At 40.9% G+C, this 17395-nt stretch overlaps 1 protein-coding gene across 1 annotated transcript in view; it reads left to right on the forward strand.

The window, feature by feature from the left end:
• MET (MET proto-oncogene, receptor tyrosine kinase) overlaps positions 1–17395 on the forward strand; it is a 68947-nt gene that overhangs the window by 40577 nt on the left and 10975 nt on the right. Inside the window, exons 10-13 of the mRNA XM_074167885.1 lie at positions 8126–8344; positions 14066–14212; positions 16234–16390; positions 17194–17334. Coding sequence (XP_074023986.1) covers positions 8126–8344; positions 14066–14212; positions 16234–16390; positions 17194–17334 — 664 coding nt within the window. The remainder of the gene's footprint in view (positions 1–8125; positions 8345–14065; positions 14213–16233; positions 16391–17193; positions 17335–17395) is intronic.

Genomic DNA, 17395 nt, shown 5'->3' on the forward strand with positions numbered 1-17395 from the left:
TTCCTGTAAAATTTTGCCTACACATTTATCTTGCACCTCCAACATTTTCTCATCCTGTAAGGTCTGTTTATTCTAACTGAAGCTAAATTGACCTGCACTCTTTATGACATGCTACGCTACTGCTCATATTCTCATCTTATTTCTAATGATCATCATACACTATTTCCTGTACTGAATTCTAAGTATTAGACCTAGGTTTGCTCAAAGCATTTTAAATGGTATGTCTGCAAATTTGCAGTCTTTTATAGCTTCAAGGTCATAATAGTCTTCATGATCCTAATTTGTATAATATTATGAGTGTCGGGACCTGAATTTCAGCTGGATGTAATCATGGCTTGTAATTTAATGGGTTCAGATTTTAATCTGAAAATCAGTGCCCCTGCAGTGAAACACGGTGTTCAATGTTATCAAAAAGACACTTTACCTATGAGTTGGAAAGCAAAACATTTCAGTGAAATCAACCAAATTCCAAATTTATTAGGTTTTGAGTAATGTGGCATGATTGTTTCTAAGTACAAAAGATTTCCAAAGAAAAGCTCATTGCTGAAATCAGCTCTTTAGATTTTGCTTTGTGTGGATTTGAGCAGCCTTTCTTTTGAAGTAAAGATCATTCACTTGCTTTCTCTGTTCCCCTGTGAGAACATGCAATATTGCTTCTCTTCAGGCCCTGATTCTGCAGACCTTGTTTGTCAAATATTTGGGACTTCCTCAGAATTTGAACAGATTTGAAAGGGTCTGAAGCTTTAAAGAACGAAATCCACTGTCCAAAAGTGACTAGCAACTCCAGGCAATGAACACTGTAGAGTTTACTCTCTCCCCCAGATATTGGGGAGCAACCTTTCATTTGAGCAGTGGTATGCTGCCATCTTTCCTTTTAATCTGCTGTTGAAAAAAGACATGTACATAGACAGTCAGAATTATCTCACTTTTTCTTTTCATACCTTGTGGTATGCATATTTGCCAAGAGGCAGGTCTGACCCTCCTTTTCCATAAGGATATCTGTCCCCTACCACTGCCAATCCCTAAGAATCTGCCCCAGTGTAAACGCAGCTGTACACAAGTTTATTATCCCTGCATAAAGGGTGGAATATAACCTCAAACAGATTATAATCCAGAGTTTTTTATACTTCTATGCTGCCCAAGCAATATATTTTTCTCTATTGAAATTAAATGCTTCTGGCACTCGGTGGCTTTGCCTGCCTCTGTGACAGCCCAGCTCTGCTTGCCATTTGTTCTGGCATTAGTCTTTACCTCCAGCTTATTTCTCCAGGAAGAATATTAGTTCTCAGGGAGAAGTGGAAGATTTCTAAGTGGCAAAACAAGATTGCACTGCGTAACTGAGGAAACTGCTGGCAGAGGATGCCTATGGCTGCAGCCTGCCCCATCCTGCACTGGAGATTCTGGGCCCTATGCGTGAGCAATATGCCAAAAAAGCAAGCTTCCATCCAGTCATTACAAAAATAAACAATGATGAGGAACTATTTCCAGCAGGGATCCAGAGCACTGAAATGACCAGCTATCCCATAAAGGAGAAAACAAGTTGTGGTCCTGCATAGATCAAACTCAGACAAACAGTACAGTACAAACCAAAATGATCTAGAAGCCCTATAGCTGAGGTTATATATCTTTTTGCTCCCTTAGTTTGGGAGAGAAGAGCTAACCGAGTCATTTTTTTCTAATTGTTATTTAAGTCCTTTTTCTTTTCAGTTTTCTCTCACCAGCCTCCTCCAAGAAGCTGCTTTTGTCAGCATTCAGAAACTCTGGCTCTTGGGAAAACCAAAGCCAGCACTGAAACACATCCCAAAGCATCAAAGGAAAGTACAGCTGGGAGGGACCACAAAGATCTAGCCTGGCCCGCTTTCCTGCGGCAGGAGCAAATGTACGCAGACCACTGCCTGATGGATATTTGTCTAAGCTGTTATTAAAGCTCCTTGTGAAAGAAATTTCACAACCTTGCTTAAACAAGCTTTAGAGAGAGCTGCTCTACCTGCTTACCTAGTGGTTTGGAAAGACTTCTTTCTAATAATTAACCCAAATCCTAGCTGCTAATTAGCTATCTTCTTGCTTAACCCTCAGTGGACACAAACAACAGATTAACAGTCTCTCCTGCTAATTTTATATATTTGCACTACATTATGATTCAGCCTCTCTCTTTTCCAGTTGAAACAAACCAAACCGCTCCAGATTTTCCTGATGAGTGTTGTTTCCTAGAGCTCTGCTCATTCTTTCTGCCACCTCCCAGACCTTCTCCTGTTTGCCTAAAACTAGTGGTGCCCGATTTAAAAGAGGTCTCACCTTTCCCTGTAAGCTAGCTCTCCCCAGACCCTTAAGTCACTCCCTCAGGCTTAATTGTGGCCCTGATGGAGTCACAGTGTGAGTGGAGGGTCACTTTTGTAAGCAGCAGGAGCTGTTGAGGGTGCTCTGCTTCCCAAAGCCTCGGGGAGCAGAGCCAGCTGACACACCGTTGGCTGTTTGCTCTTCTCTGCCCATTTCTTTCCATCCTGGTGGAAAAGATGAGCGGTACAACTGGTAAAAGAGTTTTTCGGGAACAACTCCCCATAAGAAAGGCAGTTCCCATGAGACTGAAAAGTTTTGGGAGCAATATGCCAGCCCCCTATAGAAGAAGCACTTAAGTTGAGCTTTTCAGCTTTCATGTTTGAAGTTCAGTATTTCTTCTATAGGGCAAGAATATCTTACTTCAACTTTATAATTTTCATTTCAGATTTATTTAAATTGTCTTAAAAATATTCAATGCTGCGTTCATACTAGTTGTGTTTATATTAGATTCTGTGGTAACACTATCAAAATAATACTTTTTGCCTTCTTCAAATTTGGTATTTCAATGAGTGAAAAAATCTTCTGGAGCTATTGAACCATATATTTCAATACTTGCAATGTGTTTCTTTTTAATTTCTGTTTCATGAGTTCTTTTGACCATTTGTTCTGACTAGGAACAAAAAAGTATGAATTTAGGCAGTTCTGCATAAATTCCTGACAGCTCTAGACAATTCATAAGGATACCCGAACCCTCTCCTCTCTGCTCACACATCCAGTTCCTGTGTGAGGTGCATAAGGAGGGAAGCAGCTCATTCCTTCCTTTCACTTTGCATTATGGCTGTAAAAAAGTTTTGCACAGTTTGGAATGGTGTTTGATTAGGAACCAGTTTATAAAATAAGTGTCTTCTAACCTCTGCTATAAGTCATGGTAGATGATTCTTCTTCTTCTGAAGCACTTGAGGCCAATATATTCTCTTTGAAAGCCTGTACTTTGCATTGATTCCGCAATAGTGAACAAGTGGTCATTCGAGGATCCTTTGCTATAGCATTTTTAATATCCCATCCATTAACTAATTTGGAAATATATTCCCACTGTTTAATCTCCTCTAACCATGAATGTCCCAAGCTATGCATGGTTGCAAAATTAGGGAGAAGAACCTTTTAATGCATGACCTTCAACAACTGACCCTGTAGCTATGCAAGATCATCTCTTTCCACAGACTTTTAATTATCTCTTCAGTAAGTAGTCTCTTGAATGATCTATAGTATTTCTTAATTGCACCCTGCTAGATGCCATTTCCTGCTGTATTACAGGAGAATTTTAAAATACCCTAAAGTTCCTTCAATGTTTACATGTGAACAATCCATACTCAAAATGCTCACCAAAATGCCTAGAATTCACCTGTGAGTGTCTACCTTGGATTTATTAAATAATAAATTCCCTGGAAACTGTGTGGGGTGAGCATGATTCCTGAAGATGTTCCTGACTACCTATCTGAAGACACTCAGTGTTAGATCCTCTATCTGTGTTGACTCTGTGGCACAAAGCTGCCACAGAAGGTCAGAAAAGAGTTTCCCCCATGAAGGGGAACCATTGGCCTTTCTTTCTGTGCCAAATCTGTATTTCATACACATCTTCTGCCAAGGAAAGAGCGCAGCAGGGGGTGCCAGGGAAAAGCCCATCCTGTGAAATCGCTGGGGTGCCAGGGATGTGGTGCTAGCAGGTACATTGACCATCCCAATCCCAGGGAGGAATTTAGACTCCCAGACAGTATTGGTCATGTTGTGCAAAAGGCTGGCTCTCAGGCCCTGGAGCAAGAGCGGTTTTACTCTACCTTCTGGTCCAATGATCTGATAGACTAGAAATATCATCTCCCATGCCCTCATCCAAGAAGACAACTAGAATAAAAATGTTACAGATCCATTAGGACCATTCATTGCACTACCTGAAATGGCAGCAAAAGCCAATGGGTTCTCTGAAAAATCTTCAAGATACCCTACTTGTGTGTCACTACCCAGTTTCTCGCCTACACAGAAAAGCCTTCTGAATGGTCTCTCCTGAAGTTGAACCTGAATTTTCATCTCTTTCTATTAAGAAATCATCTTTTGGCAAAGATGGTTGGAGAGCCTCCCAGTGTGTCTTTAACCTCATTCATCTTTCATTCCTCACTGGAACTCCAAAATTTTACTTTTTATGAAAGGAAAAATTGGCCCTTTTCTCCTTTCTGACTGCTACAGATCCTGTAATACACATCCGACTGCCCTTCTCTTATCTGGGTCAGCTGCTGGGAGACCTCTGGAGCTCAGAGATCCTCCCTAATACTTTTCCTGTTGTTCTATCAGTTGAAAAAAAATTGAATTGGGCACCGAAGTTCAGATTCTGTAGGTCAGGTTTGAATTAATTGCCTCAAGGGTCATATTTTACAAATGAAACAAGAATACATACCTTTAAGTGATGAGTCATATGCATTGTGCAATGGATTATTATTCCCTTGGGGTATAGTATTTACTTATGCTTGTGAAATGCTCCATAATTTTTACATCTTTTCTTCCTTATTGTCTTCAGATGTAGATTATAGTCACAAGAAGAATGTAGGCTTAGCTTTTAAAGTGAATGTACTTTAAAGCCTAATTAAATAAAAGTTAAAGGTGCTGGGTGATAGGCAGTATCTTAATTGAGAAGGCAATAGATTGAATTAGGGTTTTTTTCTTATAGATCCTCAATCCAATATTTCTTGAAAACTAAACCGTCATATTCTTCAATTGCTAAAACCAATTTCAAGGTAGAAATGTCATGTCAAATCATGTACCAATAAGGGCATTGCAAATAAGATTTTTCTTGACCTTACCAATCAGTCACATTGCATCCCCTCCAAAGAGTATTATTAGATTTTTATCATTTTCTGAAAGCTTCCTCTTCAGAGACCAGCCTGATAAAGTAAAGTATCTGATTCTAATAGATAGCCACAAACAAAGTTATGAATACCACTGCTATTCATTTAAGGGACATCACTACTCTACAGTAGATAAAAAGTCTAATGAATTTACATTAATCAAATAAATATAATGATTACCTGGGACATATTTGGTTTTATAATTATATATATTTTCGTAATCCCTTTTTAGAATTGACACAATATGATAGATTTCTTTACGAATATTCATATATCATGGAAATGTATGGCCTGATCATCCGTTATACTAATGATGCATCTTACTATTGCCATACTGATTCAAATTAATTTCTAGATCCATGTGATAGAACAAAGCCTGAGCTACGGTCAATGGTGTATAAAAACGTATTCAAAAGAGGAAGAACAGTCTAATACTTTAAGCAAATGGAGCGGACCTCTTCCCCATCTTGTGTCCCACAGATTACCTTGTTGTCATGTGAGATGCACAAATATTTCTGAATTTGTGCTAGGAATCTAAATGGACTGTTAGTTGCGTGGGTGCAAGTCCCATTAGCATCACTGAGAACTGCACCGAGTTATTTAACTGAGTGCTGAACTCACAGCCCACAGACATGTAATCCTTGTAGCAGAGCTCTAAAACCCTAGTGCTCAGTTTCAGAGCCTTGAAAATGTTTCCCATCGCAGATTCAAGATTTGCCAATATTATGCACAGAAACATGAATTGCTGTGGTGATAAGAAAAAGTGCTGATTTGTAGATAGCTAATTGAATACTACTTTTCAAGCTGATGTGGGTATATAACTGATATAGCTCGAATGGTTATGTCACTGATTTGAAACAGCAAAATTACATTGCATTAATTTAGCATATTAGAGACAAATGTAAACTAATTTCACAGCTCCTTCAGGCAGCATTTTATAATGAGAACCAATTTAATTTGAAAAACAAAGCAGAAAAAAATACATTTTTGGGCCTTCTTTAGATGCGCAAAGGTATTCAACAGCACAGGTATTCAACAGTTAGTTTTCTAGGGAAATTTCTTGTGAAACAAATGTAAGATTTATGATGACTAGGAGTTAAACCCCATTCTTACTGGGGCATATGTCAACCACTCTATTTATATCTTAAAAAAAAAAAAAGTGTCATCACTGTCGTGGCACAGTGGACAGGGAACTACTTACAGAAGGTTTATGCAGTTGGAAGAGAAATACTTCTGTGGACTGAAGCAACTCTGTTTGTGCCAGAAGTCCTTCAACCATATCCACAGTAGGCAGGATGAAAGGGAGGCACAGAGAAGGGAGTACCCGATACAGTCACAAACAAGGCACTCTGCAGTTTGTGTTATGCTGCCCAGCACCCACTGTGCCTCCCATCAATGCTTGCAGATGAGCTGTTGACATTATAATCAGATTAGTCATGTAGAAACCTTCAGAATCAAGAGGGAGAAGTCGACCCTTCTAGAGCACCGTTAATCTAATTAAAGCTGTTGTTTTAAACAGATCAGATGAATCCCACTCTAGGTGACCTGTTTCCCTCTGTTGAGTGTAAAGGCAGTTTAGACAACTAACTTCGGTGCAGGTGTCTGGATGCAGGCTGGATGAATCTCATCTGCAAGGATTCACATTATCCCTGCAAACAGCCTAAACACAGCTTCTGGGCAGGCTGCCTGCAAAACCCTGCTCCCTTGCTTGCAACACAGCAGTCCTTTTAGAAAGGACCTGGATCTGTCTTGTCTGTCCCACCAGTTCTGTGTCAAGGCAGCGTGTGGTGAGGGGAAGAACCCTAGCCAGATATTTCACACTGGATTGCACCACTCCCCCCAGCACAAAGCATGCCCTGGCAGGTCTTCTGGAGTGTTGGGTGCGTTAGCAGCTTTTCCCCAGGAAGCACCTGTAGAGCAGGCCCTCACGAGGAGTAACGGCAGAGTGAGGGGCAAGCGTGGCTTCACGCCTGTGGTCAGACAGCTTCTGCGCAGCAGTGAGGGACAAACGTCTCAACCCCACTGGTCCAAGGAGGTGCAGTGTGAGATAAAGCATGTCTTACAGCCAAGGTGGGGGGCACTTTGGATGCCCCATCCCTGGAAGTGTTAAAGGCCAGGCTGGATGGGGCTTTGAGCAACCTGGTCTAGTGGGAGGTCTCCCTGCCCATGGCAGTGGGGGTGGAACTCGATGATCTTTAAGGTCCCTTCCAACCCTAACCATTCTATGATTCTGTGATTCTATGACTTGAATGACACCAGCTTACCTAAGCACTGAATACCACATGTCTGGGGCCCTATACATCCATGTTTTGAAAGAAGATACACTTTGCTGGGCTTTCATGGACCAGAATCCCGTGGTGGTTTAGGCTTAAAGGCACTTCCTCTCAGCATCCATAGTGTCTTTCTGGAAACATAGCAGCTTAGCCACACTCTGGGTAAACAGTGTTTTACTTCTCAGTCAGATTCAGTCAGATTTTTACCTTCTCCTCTGGTCCCTTGCTATTGCTTTGGTGGTGTGAAGGAAAGACAAATCCATGTGGCAGTCATTTTGATATAGGCTGGGTAAGCTGAATTATGGCTGCTTTGTGTCCCAGTACAGCTCAGTACATCAGGATAGCCTCCTGATGGTCCTTGGCTTTGGAAATCATTTTCCATTAATTATCTGCAAAATATTTACTTTAAAAGTGCTGTGAACAATCGGGCCAGGAAGCTTGTTTACTTGAACATTTCCTCAACAAGAGTGCAAACACCATTGACATGAAGTTTTTATACTTTTCTCCCAGCTCTAAATAAACGCTGTATTGCACTGATCAGGATTTTGCTTTGGTTAAAGAAGAACAAGACCTCTGGTGTTTATTTTTTCAATATATGTGTATTGTTAAAGAACAGTTACGTTCATCAGTGACTTCCTATGCACGTACTTACTCAATTACCTCTTTCTCTCTTTTTCATAGGCGTGTAGCCACCGCTCTAGCTCAGAGATAATCTGCTGTACAACTCCTTCACTGAAAGCCTTCAATCTCCAACCACCCTTTGTAACCAAAGTGTTCTTTATTTTTGATGGTGTCAGCTCTTTGTACTTTGATTTTGATTATGTAAATAATCCTGTATTTAAGCATTTTGAAAAGCCAGTGTTCATCTCAAGAGGCAACCAAAACATTCTGGAAATTAAGGTAAGAAATGTTGAAATACGTTTTTTCAATTATTTGCAAGCGCACATCAGGAGTGTAGTGTGGAACAGACGTTTTGATGAAACAGAGGAAGCCCCAAGGAAGCGCGGGCAGAGAGAGACAGAGAGCAGTGTGTTCAGTACTGCATTCATCCGAGCCCCCAGCTGTCACAACTTAAAAGATGCAGAGCTGAAACCAAAGATACACCAGGGTGGCGTCAGGTGGGTTGGGAGAGGGGCTTGCCTCGTCCCTATGGGAGGACCACACTGTGTTGCTTCTGATTGCGATGAGCTGCGTCACCAGTTGAGTACTAAACACGGCCAGCATCCCAGAACCTGATGTGTGTGGTCTGCGTGGCCAGTCCCAACTCTTACTGTCACAGGGTTTTTTGTGTCCTTCCTCGCAGAAGACATGGAGTTGCCTTTAGAAAGTGGCCTTGCAGCTTTGGCTTTCTAGAGCTGAGGGAAGCTCTGGCCTGTGCACAAAGGCACTCGTGAGAATCAGTCACCACTGTAGCCTAAATATTTACGGATCCATGAAAAATGCAAAGTTGATGCTGAGAGCCTGTTAAAGGAGCACTGAGAATAGACTACACAGCACTGAGAAACATCTCTTAGGAATGTGGGGCCCTCGCAGGCACAGCCTGCTCTCTAGTAGAGTACTGCAGAGAAAGTTAAATCCATTTTTGCAAGAATCCGATTTCCTGAAATCTAGTGCTTTTCTGAGTTAGAGTATCAAATTGGAACAGTATAAATACAGGTATTTCTAATTTACAATGAATGTTTATGAAAATGTATGATTATGTACATTAATTTTATATAGAATATCTATAATTTATATATAATGTAATCTATGAAAATGCTTTACAGAAGTGAATCAGCCTTAATGCTGGGGTCATCTCTTTGTGTAGCTGCTCCATAGCTCTCTACAGCCAAACTCTTTTCCCCTATGACAGCCATGAAATCTTGAAGCCCTGAGGTCTTTGACTTCAAGAGGGACTTCAAGAGCTGACTCCTGAGCTCCAGGAAATCAGAGAGAGTTACCTCAGAGCCTCTGTCAGCCATGCCGAGTTTCAGTCAAACTGTCTTAATATTGATTTGTCTCCACAAAGTGTTTTGGGAAAATTACAAAGAATGATCAGTCTGGTTTTTACTTTTTTGGTTTGTTCTTCTACTTGGAATTTGTGGCCGTACAATCACTCCTTCCTCAATGCAGAGCAATTCTCCTGCTCAGCTATGTAGAAACACTAGAAAGAGTTCTGGTGTGTGGTGAACGGAGAGCTGGGAATATATAACCGCTGCATGGCTCAGTGCCTCTGTGCAGTGACAGCGGCATTTTCCAGTATTTTCCAGGTCATGCATATCAACCAATTGGAAAGAAGTCTAATTTGAGAAGAATCGTAGAATAACTTAGATTGGAAAGAACCTCTGGAGGTCTTTGTAGTGTAACATCCTTGCTCAAAACAGGGCTAAGTTAAAAATTAGGTCAGGTTGCCTGTGGCCTTGTCTAGATGAGTTTTAAAGATCTCCAAGAATGGAGATTTGCAGCTTTAGAAAACCACAAGTCCTTTTCTGTAGAGTGTCTTTCTACCCTGCTGTCCCTATCCTGGTGCACGGGGTTATTCTACCCCCGGTGCAGAACTTTACATCTGTCTTTGTTGAATTTACGGGCTTCCTGCTGGCCGACTCCTCCAGCTTGCCACAGTCACTCTAAGCAGTGGTCCTGTCTTCCAATATTTTAGTCATTTTCCTGAATTTGATGTCATCTGAAAGTGCAAGGACGGCACACCCTGTTCCTTTGTCCAGGTTGCTGATAAAAATTTTAAGCAGTATTGGTCCCAGTATCAGCCATTGAGGAATGCCACTTGTTAGACTTCTAGCCTTTGAGCTGATGGCCAGTCAGTTTTTCACCCACCTTACAGTTCATCCATCCGGTCCATATCATCCCGATTTCTGTTCAACACTAGGAGAGACTGTGTTGCAAACCTTGCTAAAATCAAGATAAATGTCCAGTGCTCACCCGTCATCTACAGAGCCAGTCCACCACATAGAAGGCCATCAGGCTGCTCAGGCAAAATCCATCCTTAGGAACCTGTGCTGGCTGTTCCCAGTTGTGTTCTTGTCCTTCCTCTCCCTAGAAAAACTTCCATGAGGACTTGCTCCAAATTCTTCCCAGGGACTGAGGTTAAAAATAAGGTGTTTTTTAACTCTCTTCTTTCTTTTACTCTTGAACCTTTTATTCTCCCTTAAGGAGAAGTCCCTAGTGCTCTTTATTGCTGGGAAGGAGCCATTCAGATGAGAAAGGCTGGCTGAAGACTGTCCCATTGACAGCTGACCAATGTCACAATTTTGTACCATTGATGTCACCTGTAGTCATGGCACCCAAGGCAGATGCCTACCTAAGCCTAATGCCCTGATTATTTCCTGGCAGCCAACTGGGGAATAACATTATTGAAAGCTGGTCTCCTAGAACAAAGTATGAACAAGCACCAATTTAACATCTTTCTCTAAATAACATTAGTTATAGTGGGATGCTTCTATCAAAACAGTGAGGCGACTTTCAGAGATTATAGTTGGGAGCCAAAAGATCATTACAAGCCACATTGGCAACACTTTTCCCTCGTCCCTTACCCGCATTCAAAAATACACACAAGTTTACATGCCTCATGGTCATATTTTGTGCAGTAATTAAGCAAGCTCAGCATGAAATTAAATGGCAGCTTGCTTCAGTGAACAGTCTGTTCTACCAAACCAAAGTTCTTTTATCTTTTCCTTAATTAGTTTCAGAGGGGCGGAGGGAGCTTTATCACAAGTTTTTCAGTCCAACTAATCTAGTGTGACATATTTGGCTTTCATCAAATGACAGTAGGTACTGATTGAAGGGTTCTGTTTGGTTTCTCCTGATGACCATAAGATGTTTTTGTAAGAAAATGTTACACACAAGAAAACTTTAAGTCTTCTAAAACACAGTCAGGGCACTGTGTGCCACAAATGGCAGCCCTTCTTTTCTTTGGTGCCAGTCCTTTTGTCTTCCACACTCCTGAGCTTCTCAGGGTCTCACATCATCACTGTCTTCCTCTGCCAAGTATGTGGCTCTTTGAAGTCTCTCAGTGCCCACCATGCCCCAGTCAGAGGGGTCATGGCAGAGTGGCTTGAAGGACTTCTCTGCTTTAACACTGTGAAGACAGCACTTCAGAAGTGCTCCCATCTCCTGCCAACATGGGAAGCTCTCAGGGCAGGAGAAATTCTGGTGTTTCGCTGTTGGTGACAACCAAAGACCTGAGTCTGCTGAAGAGAACAGAGTCTACTTGCTGCTTTCCACAAGAGCCACTGACCCGGACCTGCAAGCTGGCCTGCTGACAGCCCAGTGTGTCCTAGCTGTGAAAAAATAACCCAAATAAATAAGGAAAGAAACAGCTTCTTACGTCAGTCTGCCCAGAGATCTGGCCTGGTCTGGAGTTGTGCTTGCGCACCAAGCCAGTGCAGGGTCTCTGCATGCTTCCAGAGAAGGCCTAGGAATGGGCCACTGGATGACTAAGTTTTATTTATAAATATAAATCTTCCACTAAAGAAATAAGTAGCACAGTTGTCATTTCACGTTACACATCACATCTGAGATCTTGGCGGTCTAAGAGTAGGACAAGACTTACTAAATTGCCCACTCTATTCCTAAGCCAGTACAACACATTCTTTATGAGACAATCTTAAGGAACTCTTCTTGTCTATTTATAGGTCACTATATTTTTAATCTTCTTCTACAGTTTCTCTCAATGTGTGGTCCAAGAGAGTGCAGTATGGAAACCCTGGTAGTTCTGAGCAAGCTGAAGTGGAATCTCTGCAGCTGCAGTAACTCCTCATTCTACCCAAGTCAGCCAACTCTGCTTAGGGACCTCAAAAATTCTTCTGAAACCAATTTCAAAATTTCCACACCTTGGTCTGTGGTCCTTCTACTGCTTATAGACTTTCACCTGGATTATTCCCATCTCTCTAAAGTTGTGCAGTACTTGGTTCTATCACATTGGTTTGTAGCAGCTACTCAGTCCAGTAACTAGTTTCTCCAGCTTGCGTGCAAAGGCATTGCTCAGCAAAAAGGGGGTAATACACATTTTAAAATAGAAAATATTGTTTCCTGGTTCTCAGAGAAGTCGTTTCCTCCTTTTCTTAAAATCATAGGCAAATTCTGTGGTTCTTGGAAGAGCAAAACCACTGCTGAAAGAGTTTTGAAACTCTTAATCTATTGACATACTATACTGAATATATTTGAAACTATATTATATGAAAGGTAATACAATGGTTATGGCTATAAGTAAAAACTACTATCTTCATTATAACTGGCTAAGGACCACCTTAGGAAACATCAATATGATTTTTTTTCCTTTGGGTAACTGTGAGTTTGGTGGAGAAAAAAATCTTAAGATTTGCTGTAGAAGAAGGGATGCCACTCACCCACACTCTCCAGGATAGTACATTTAGCCTGGAGATGGAGGACTCACATTCAAGTCTTTTGAGGTACATCACTCAAAGGAAAGATTTGAACACGAATTGCTCACAATCTGCAGCAAGCCTCCATACCAGTAAGCAATAAATGTTGAATTTTTACTTAATTAACATCAAACAGAATGGCTTCAAGTAGACAGAATATAGAGTGCCAAATGGACTTTTCTGGCCAGCAATTAAAAAGAACTCACCTGGGGTGTGGCTTGGCCAGTCAAAAGAGGACGTTAGACTGGCTCTCCTATATTTTTATTAACATTTTCCCGGGGCTCAGTCTGATTCTGCAGCAGACCCAAAACGTATTTCAAAGTAAGATATTTTTGCCCCTCAGAATGGGATTCTTCTTTTCTTACCAATATACGAGGAGGCCTCATAGCAGTGTCAGCCATGATGCTTTCCTCCCTTCTTGTGAGAAACTCCCAGATCCAGACCACATAAATAGCCTGTATTAGTGCTACTCCCCACCCTCCCTTCTCCTCTTCTACTCCCCTTAATATGCCTGTTCTTTCATCTTAAGCTGGGCTGTACATGGGGTAGGGCAGCTTTTTAAATATTGATCCGCTCCTGAGCACACGAGAGCCTCAACTTGGCCTTTGGACACTGTCACGATACCAGAAAGAATAATATTTTATCCAAGCAGGATAAACCAAGCAGGTTTTCTGAGCAAGGAGTGCACTTTTCACGCTGTCATTTCTACCAGGGTTTGTTCCTCTTTGGTCTGTGGAATGTGATTTTAACAGATTTGTGCATTTTTATGATTATAATTACTTAGTTCTTTTTGAAAGTTTCACTCCTGCTAGAACAACCACTTGAAAAAAAAAATGTTTGAGATGCCTTTAGTTTGTGGATAATATAATGCCAGTTTTGTATAAACAACAGGGTCACATAATGCTTCCTTTCTTGTGCAAATTATGCAAAAATCTAAACAGGACCAACAGAATTTATCACTCAGACATTTACATTTTTAGAAGTCTGTATGGGCTGTATGAGTATTAGTGACAACAGATTTTAACCATAAACTTTATCATCCCCCTCTGGCCTGTCTGTCAAACTCCCACTTACATGAAAAAAACTGATACATGTGTATTGACAGGGCGATGTAAATTTGCATTAGTCTTTTATTTCACAATTGTTTTTCCATTAAAAAAAAATTCCAGTGTAATGAAAGGACTTCTCCTTAACTTTTATGCGATGGTTATCTAATATGAAATTGATTTCTTTTTTTTCCAAGGGAAATTATATTGATTCAGAAGCCGTTAAAGGAGAGGTGCTAAAAGTTGGAAATAAAAGCTGTGAAAACCTCCTCCTGCAGTCGGAATCAATTCTGTGTACGGTTCCTAGTGATCTCCTGAAATCCAACAGCGAGCTAAATATAGAGGTGAGGCAGCTACACCACACATGAGATATTAATGCCATTTTTATTATTATTCCCAATGTCACTGTTGAGCGTACAAACTTTAAATTTAAGCATAAGCCTTTGTTTACAGAGGTATCTCTATCCCTGTTTGTTTGGGATGGAAATTCAAATAATATTGACTATTTTAAAAGAATTGTTATCAGCATTGTTGTTATTACCTGTTTGTACAGAGACTTTATGGAGCCTTAGGCACAAAGAAGGACCTAGGCTAAGCACAGAAATAAAATGATAGCTATTAATCCAAACACAAGAAGAAACATATGGGAAAAATTGGGAATCTGTAATGGACTAGGTTTACTTTGGCGCTCACGAGTCCTTTTCTCAGCAAAAAATTCTGCTGCAGTCAAGACGATCAGATCCTTTCTGAAAGAATTTTTTGTCTGCTTTTTATAAGTTCATTTCAGTTCTTTTTGTAAGATGCAGACACTTAGGACAAATGATTGAGTTCTAAAATTATTGTTCTATATGTGGTCTCACTAGAGTCATTCAAAGTACTACTGCAAATTTAAATTGTCGACAGTTTTGACCTATGGATTCATAGAATAAGGCACAAGTCTTTCAGCATCTTTGTATTTTGTAAAAAATATAAAAAAGGAAATTCACAGCAGAAGGGGATTACCTTTAAACTGAAATTTCATGATCATGGACTCTGATTCATTGAAAACAATGGAAACTTTGCCAGTCATGTAAGTGTGACTAGGGTGAAACTCTATGCAAGCTCTTTGGAGCAGGGACCATCTATTTTTAGTGTGTTTTTATGGTGTTCATCACAATAGGATCCTAGGCCGTGAATGGTATTCCTATGTGCTACTGCAATCTAAGCACATAGTAATAACTAATTTGCTTTATTAATACAGTAAATATTATTTTTAATATTAATTTACTTTGAAAAGTTCGAATTAAATTTATTTGATGTATCAGGCAAACTATAAAATTAGATGCAGCTCTCCTTTTGGCAAATCTGTTTCCCAGACCTGTAAATGCCTAGTTTCATATAATACTTGTGCGTATGTTGCATTCTGTACCTGTTTGTGGTTTTACATATGCAACCAGGACTAGGACTACATCCAATCAGCTCTACTACCTGATATTTCCTTAATCTCTCAGAAACAGATATGCATGACATGTATTTCGTATATAGAAAAGAACACAACCTAAAGGGGTTAAATAAGGTTTCTGCTTGTTTACTGGCAAGGAGCCTCAGAAATTGCAGTCTACCCAACGAAGAAGAAAATTTGCTCTTTTGACGGGCAAATCCATCATTACAGTACCCAGAGGAATGAATTCCACAGGAGGAAGAGAAAAGACGGCCAAACGCATTCCAACTGACTGAGCTAGTTCTGTGTGACCTAAAACAGTTTTTTTCCCTGTTAGCTGCTTGGTGATTGTTCGGTTGTTGATTTTTGGGATTGTGTTTTTGTTTTGTTTTGTTTCTTTAAACTGTTGACAAGCTAGAAGCTGGCAAGGGACAGGCTCACGTGACCTTGGGAACTAAAAAGCAGGCACGCTGTCAACAGAGAGTTTGATGTTACGGTGTATTTACGCCAGAAGGACACATATTAAAGACATTTGGACTAGTTTTTTTAATATAGGTCTCAGCCCATATATCCATAGACCCATACATTTCCCTGCACCATTAGAGTAAAAGTATGGGTTCAGCATTTTGAATTAACATCTGGCAGCAGTGTGGCCCTGTTATCCAGAGTGCGTGTGTGAGTGCGTGACGTGTGTATGGTGTGGCACATACGTAGCTGTGTCACTACCAGAGCTCTTGAAGGCATGTAATGAATCATAAAAATGCAGATCTGCTTTCGCATACACCAATTTAATGATTTCTCCACTCCCAGTCTCTTATCACAGTACAGCATCAAAAAATGGAGATTTAATACATATGGGACATATCAGCTCATACTTTAGTACTAGTAATCTACTCTTACTTGTCTTTTTAAATCATCATGCTATTTTTTTCCTCTTTTTTTCAGTGGAAGCAAGAAGTTTTGTCAACAGTTATTGGAAAAGTGCTGATCCGGCAAGATCAGAATTTCACGGGACTAATTGCTGGAGTTGTTTCAACATCAGTTTTAATTTTGATCTTTTTGGGTTTTTTCCTCTGGAGAAGGAAGAAGAAACAAATTAAAGGTCCATCATAGTCAATTCCATCAAATAATTCCATAACTGTATCTTAGATTTTAAAAACTGACATCAGTCTCTGCTTTACTTAACTGCCATGCAATGCCCTGTTGTAACCTGTCAGCAGACATTTCACAATCAATTCCAATGTTTATTTGCATTTCAGCCCTTGGCTCTTGCCTGAGCTGGGTGAAGGGCCACACTATGCCTAAAGTAGAAGGAACTCAGAGCTACTGAGAAAAATTAGTAACTTCTCTTCCCCCAATCAGCCTTGGAAGAGAGGACAAGTAAATGACGTGCATGGAATCACGGGTATTTCAGCTTCATCCAGTTGCCTTGTAGTCCTCCAGGCTGTGCCCAGGTTGTGCAAGACAGAGCACTGCGGTGGCCTGGTCTCCTGTTCACCCAAATCAAGAACTTGGTCAGAGTGTGCCTCCTCTCTGGCCCCCGCGCCTGGGTTTCCTTCCAAGTGGGAACCACTGCACTACGCAAGGGGGAAGGAGGAGGGGAGCTAGTATATAAGCAGGTCTTGTTCTGATGTGATATCACAGTCAGATCTGGCCCCAGAGGCTTCAAAGCTCTCTTGGCCAAGAACACTCTCTCCACTGTGGCCAAGAGCAGCGCTTTAACACAAGTTACAGCAATTCTTGTGCTGTTCAAGTATCTTAAGTTCGGGTCCGTCACATGTCTGCCTCAGCAACAACCTGACCCTCTTCTCAGCAGAGCAGAACATCTTAAATAAATACCTAAATGAATGTTGGCAGACAGTAAACATGAGGGTTTTCTAATATGTCTTTCTCCTCCCTTTTCAGATCTGGGAAGCGACCTGGTGCGCTATGACGGCAGAGTGCACACTCCTCACCTGGACAGGCTAGTGAGCGCGAGGAGCGTCAGTCCAACGACAGAGATGGTTTCAAGCGAATCTGTAGATTACAGGTCAACTTTTCTAGAAGGTACACCTCTACTATGAATCTGTATGGATGATACCGTTTTGTACTTCTTGCTTTTCATGTC

This window comes from Numenius arquata, chromosome 2 (assembly GCF_964106895.1).
Source record: "Numenius arquata chromosome 2, bNumArq3.hap1.1, whole genome shotgun sequence".
Taxonomy (NCBI): Eukaryota; Metazoa; Chordata; class Aves; order Charadriiformes; family Scolopacidae; genus Numenius; species Numenius arquata.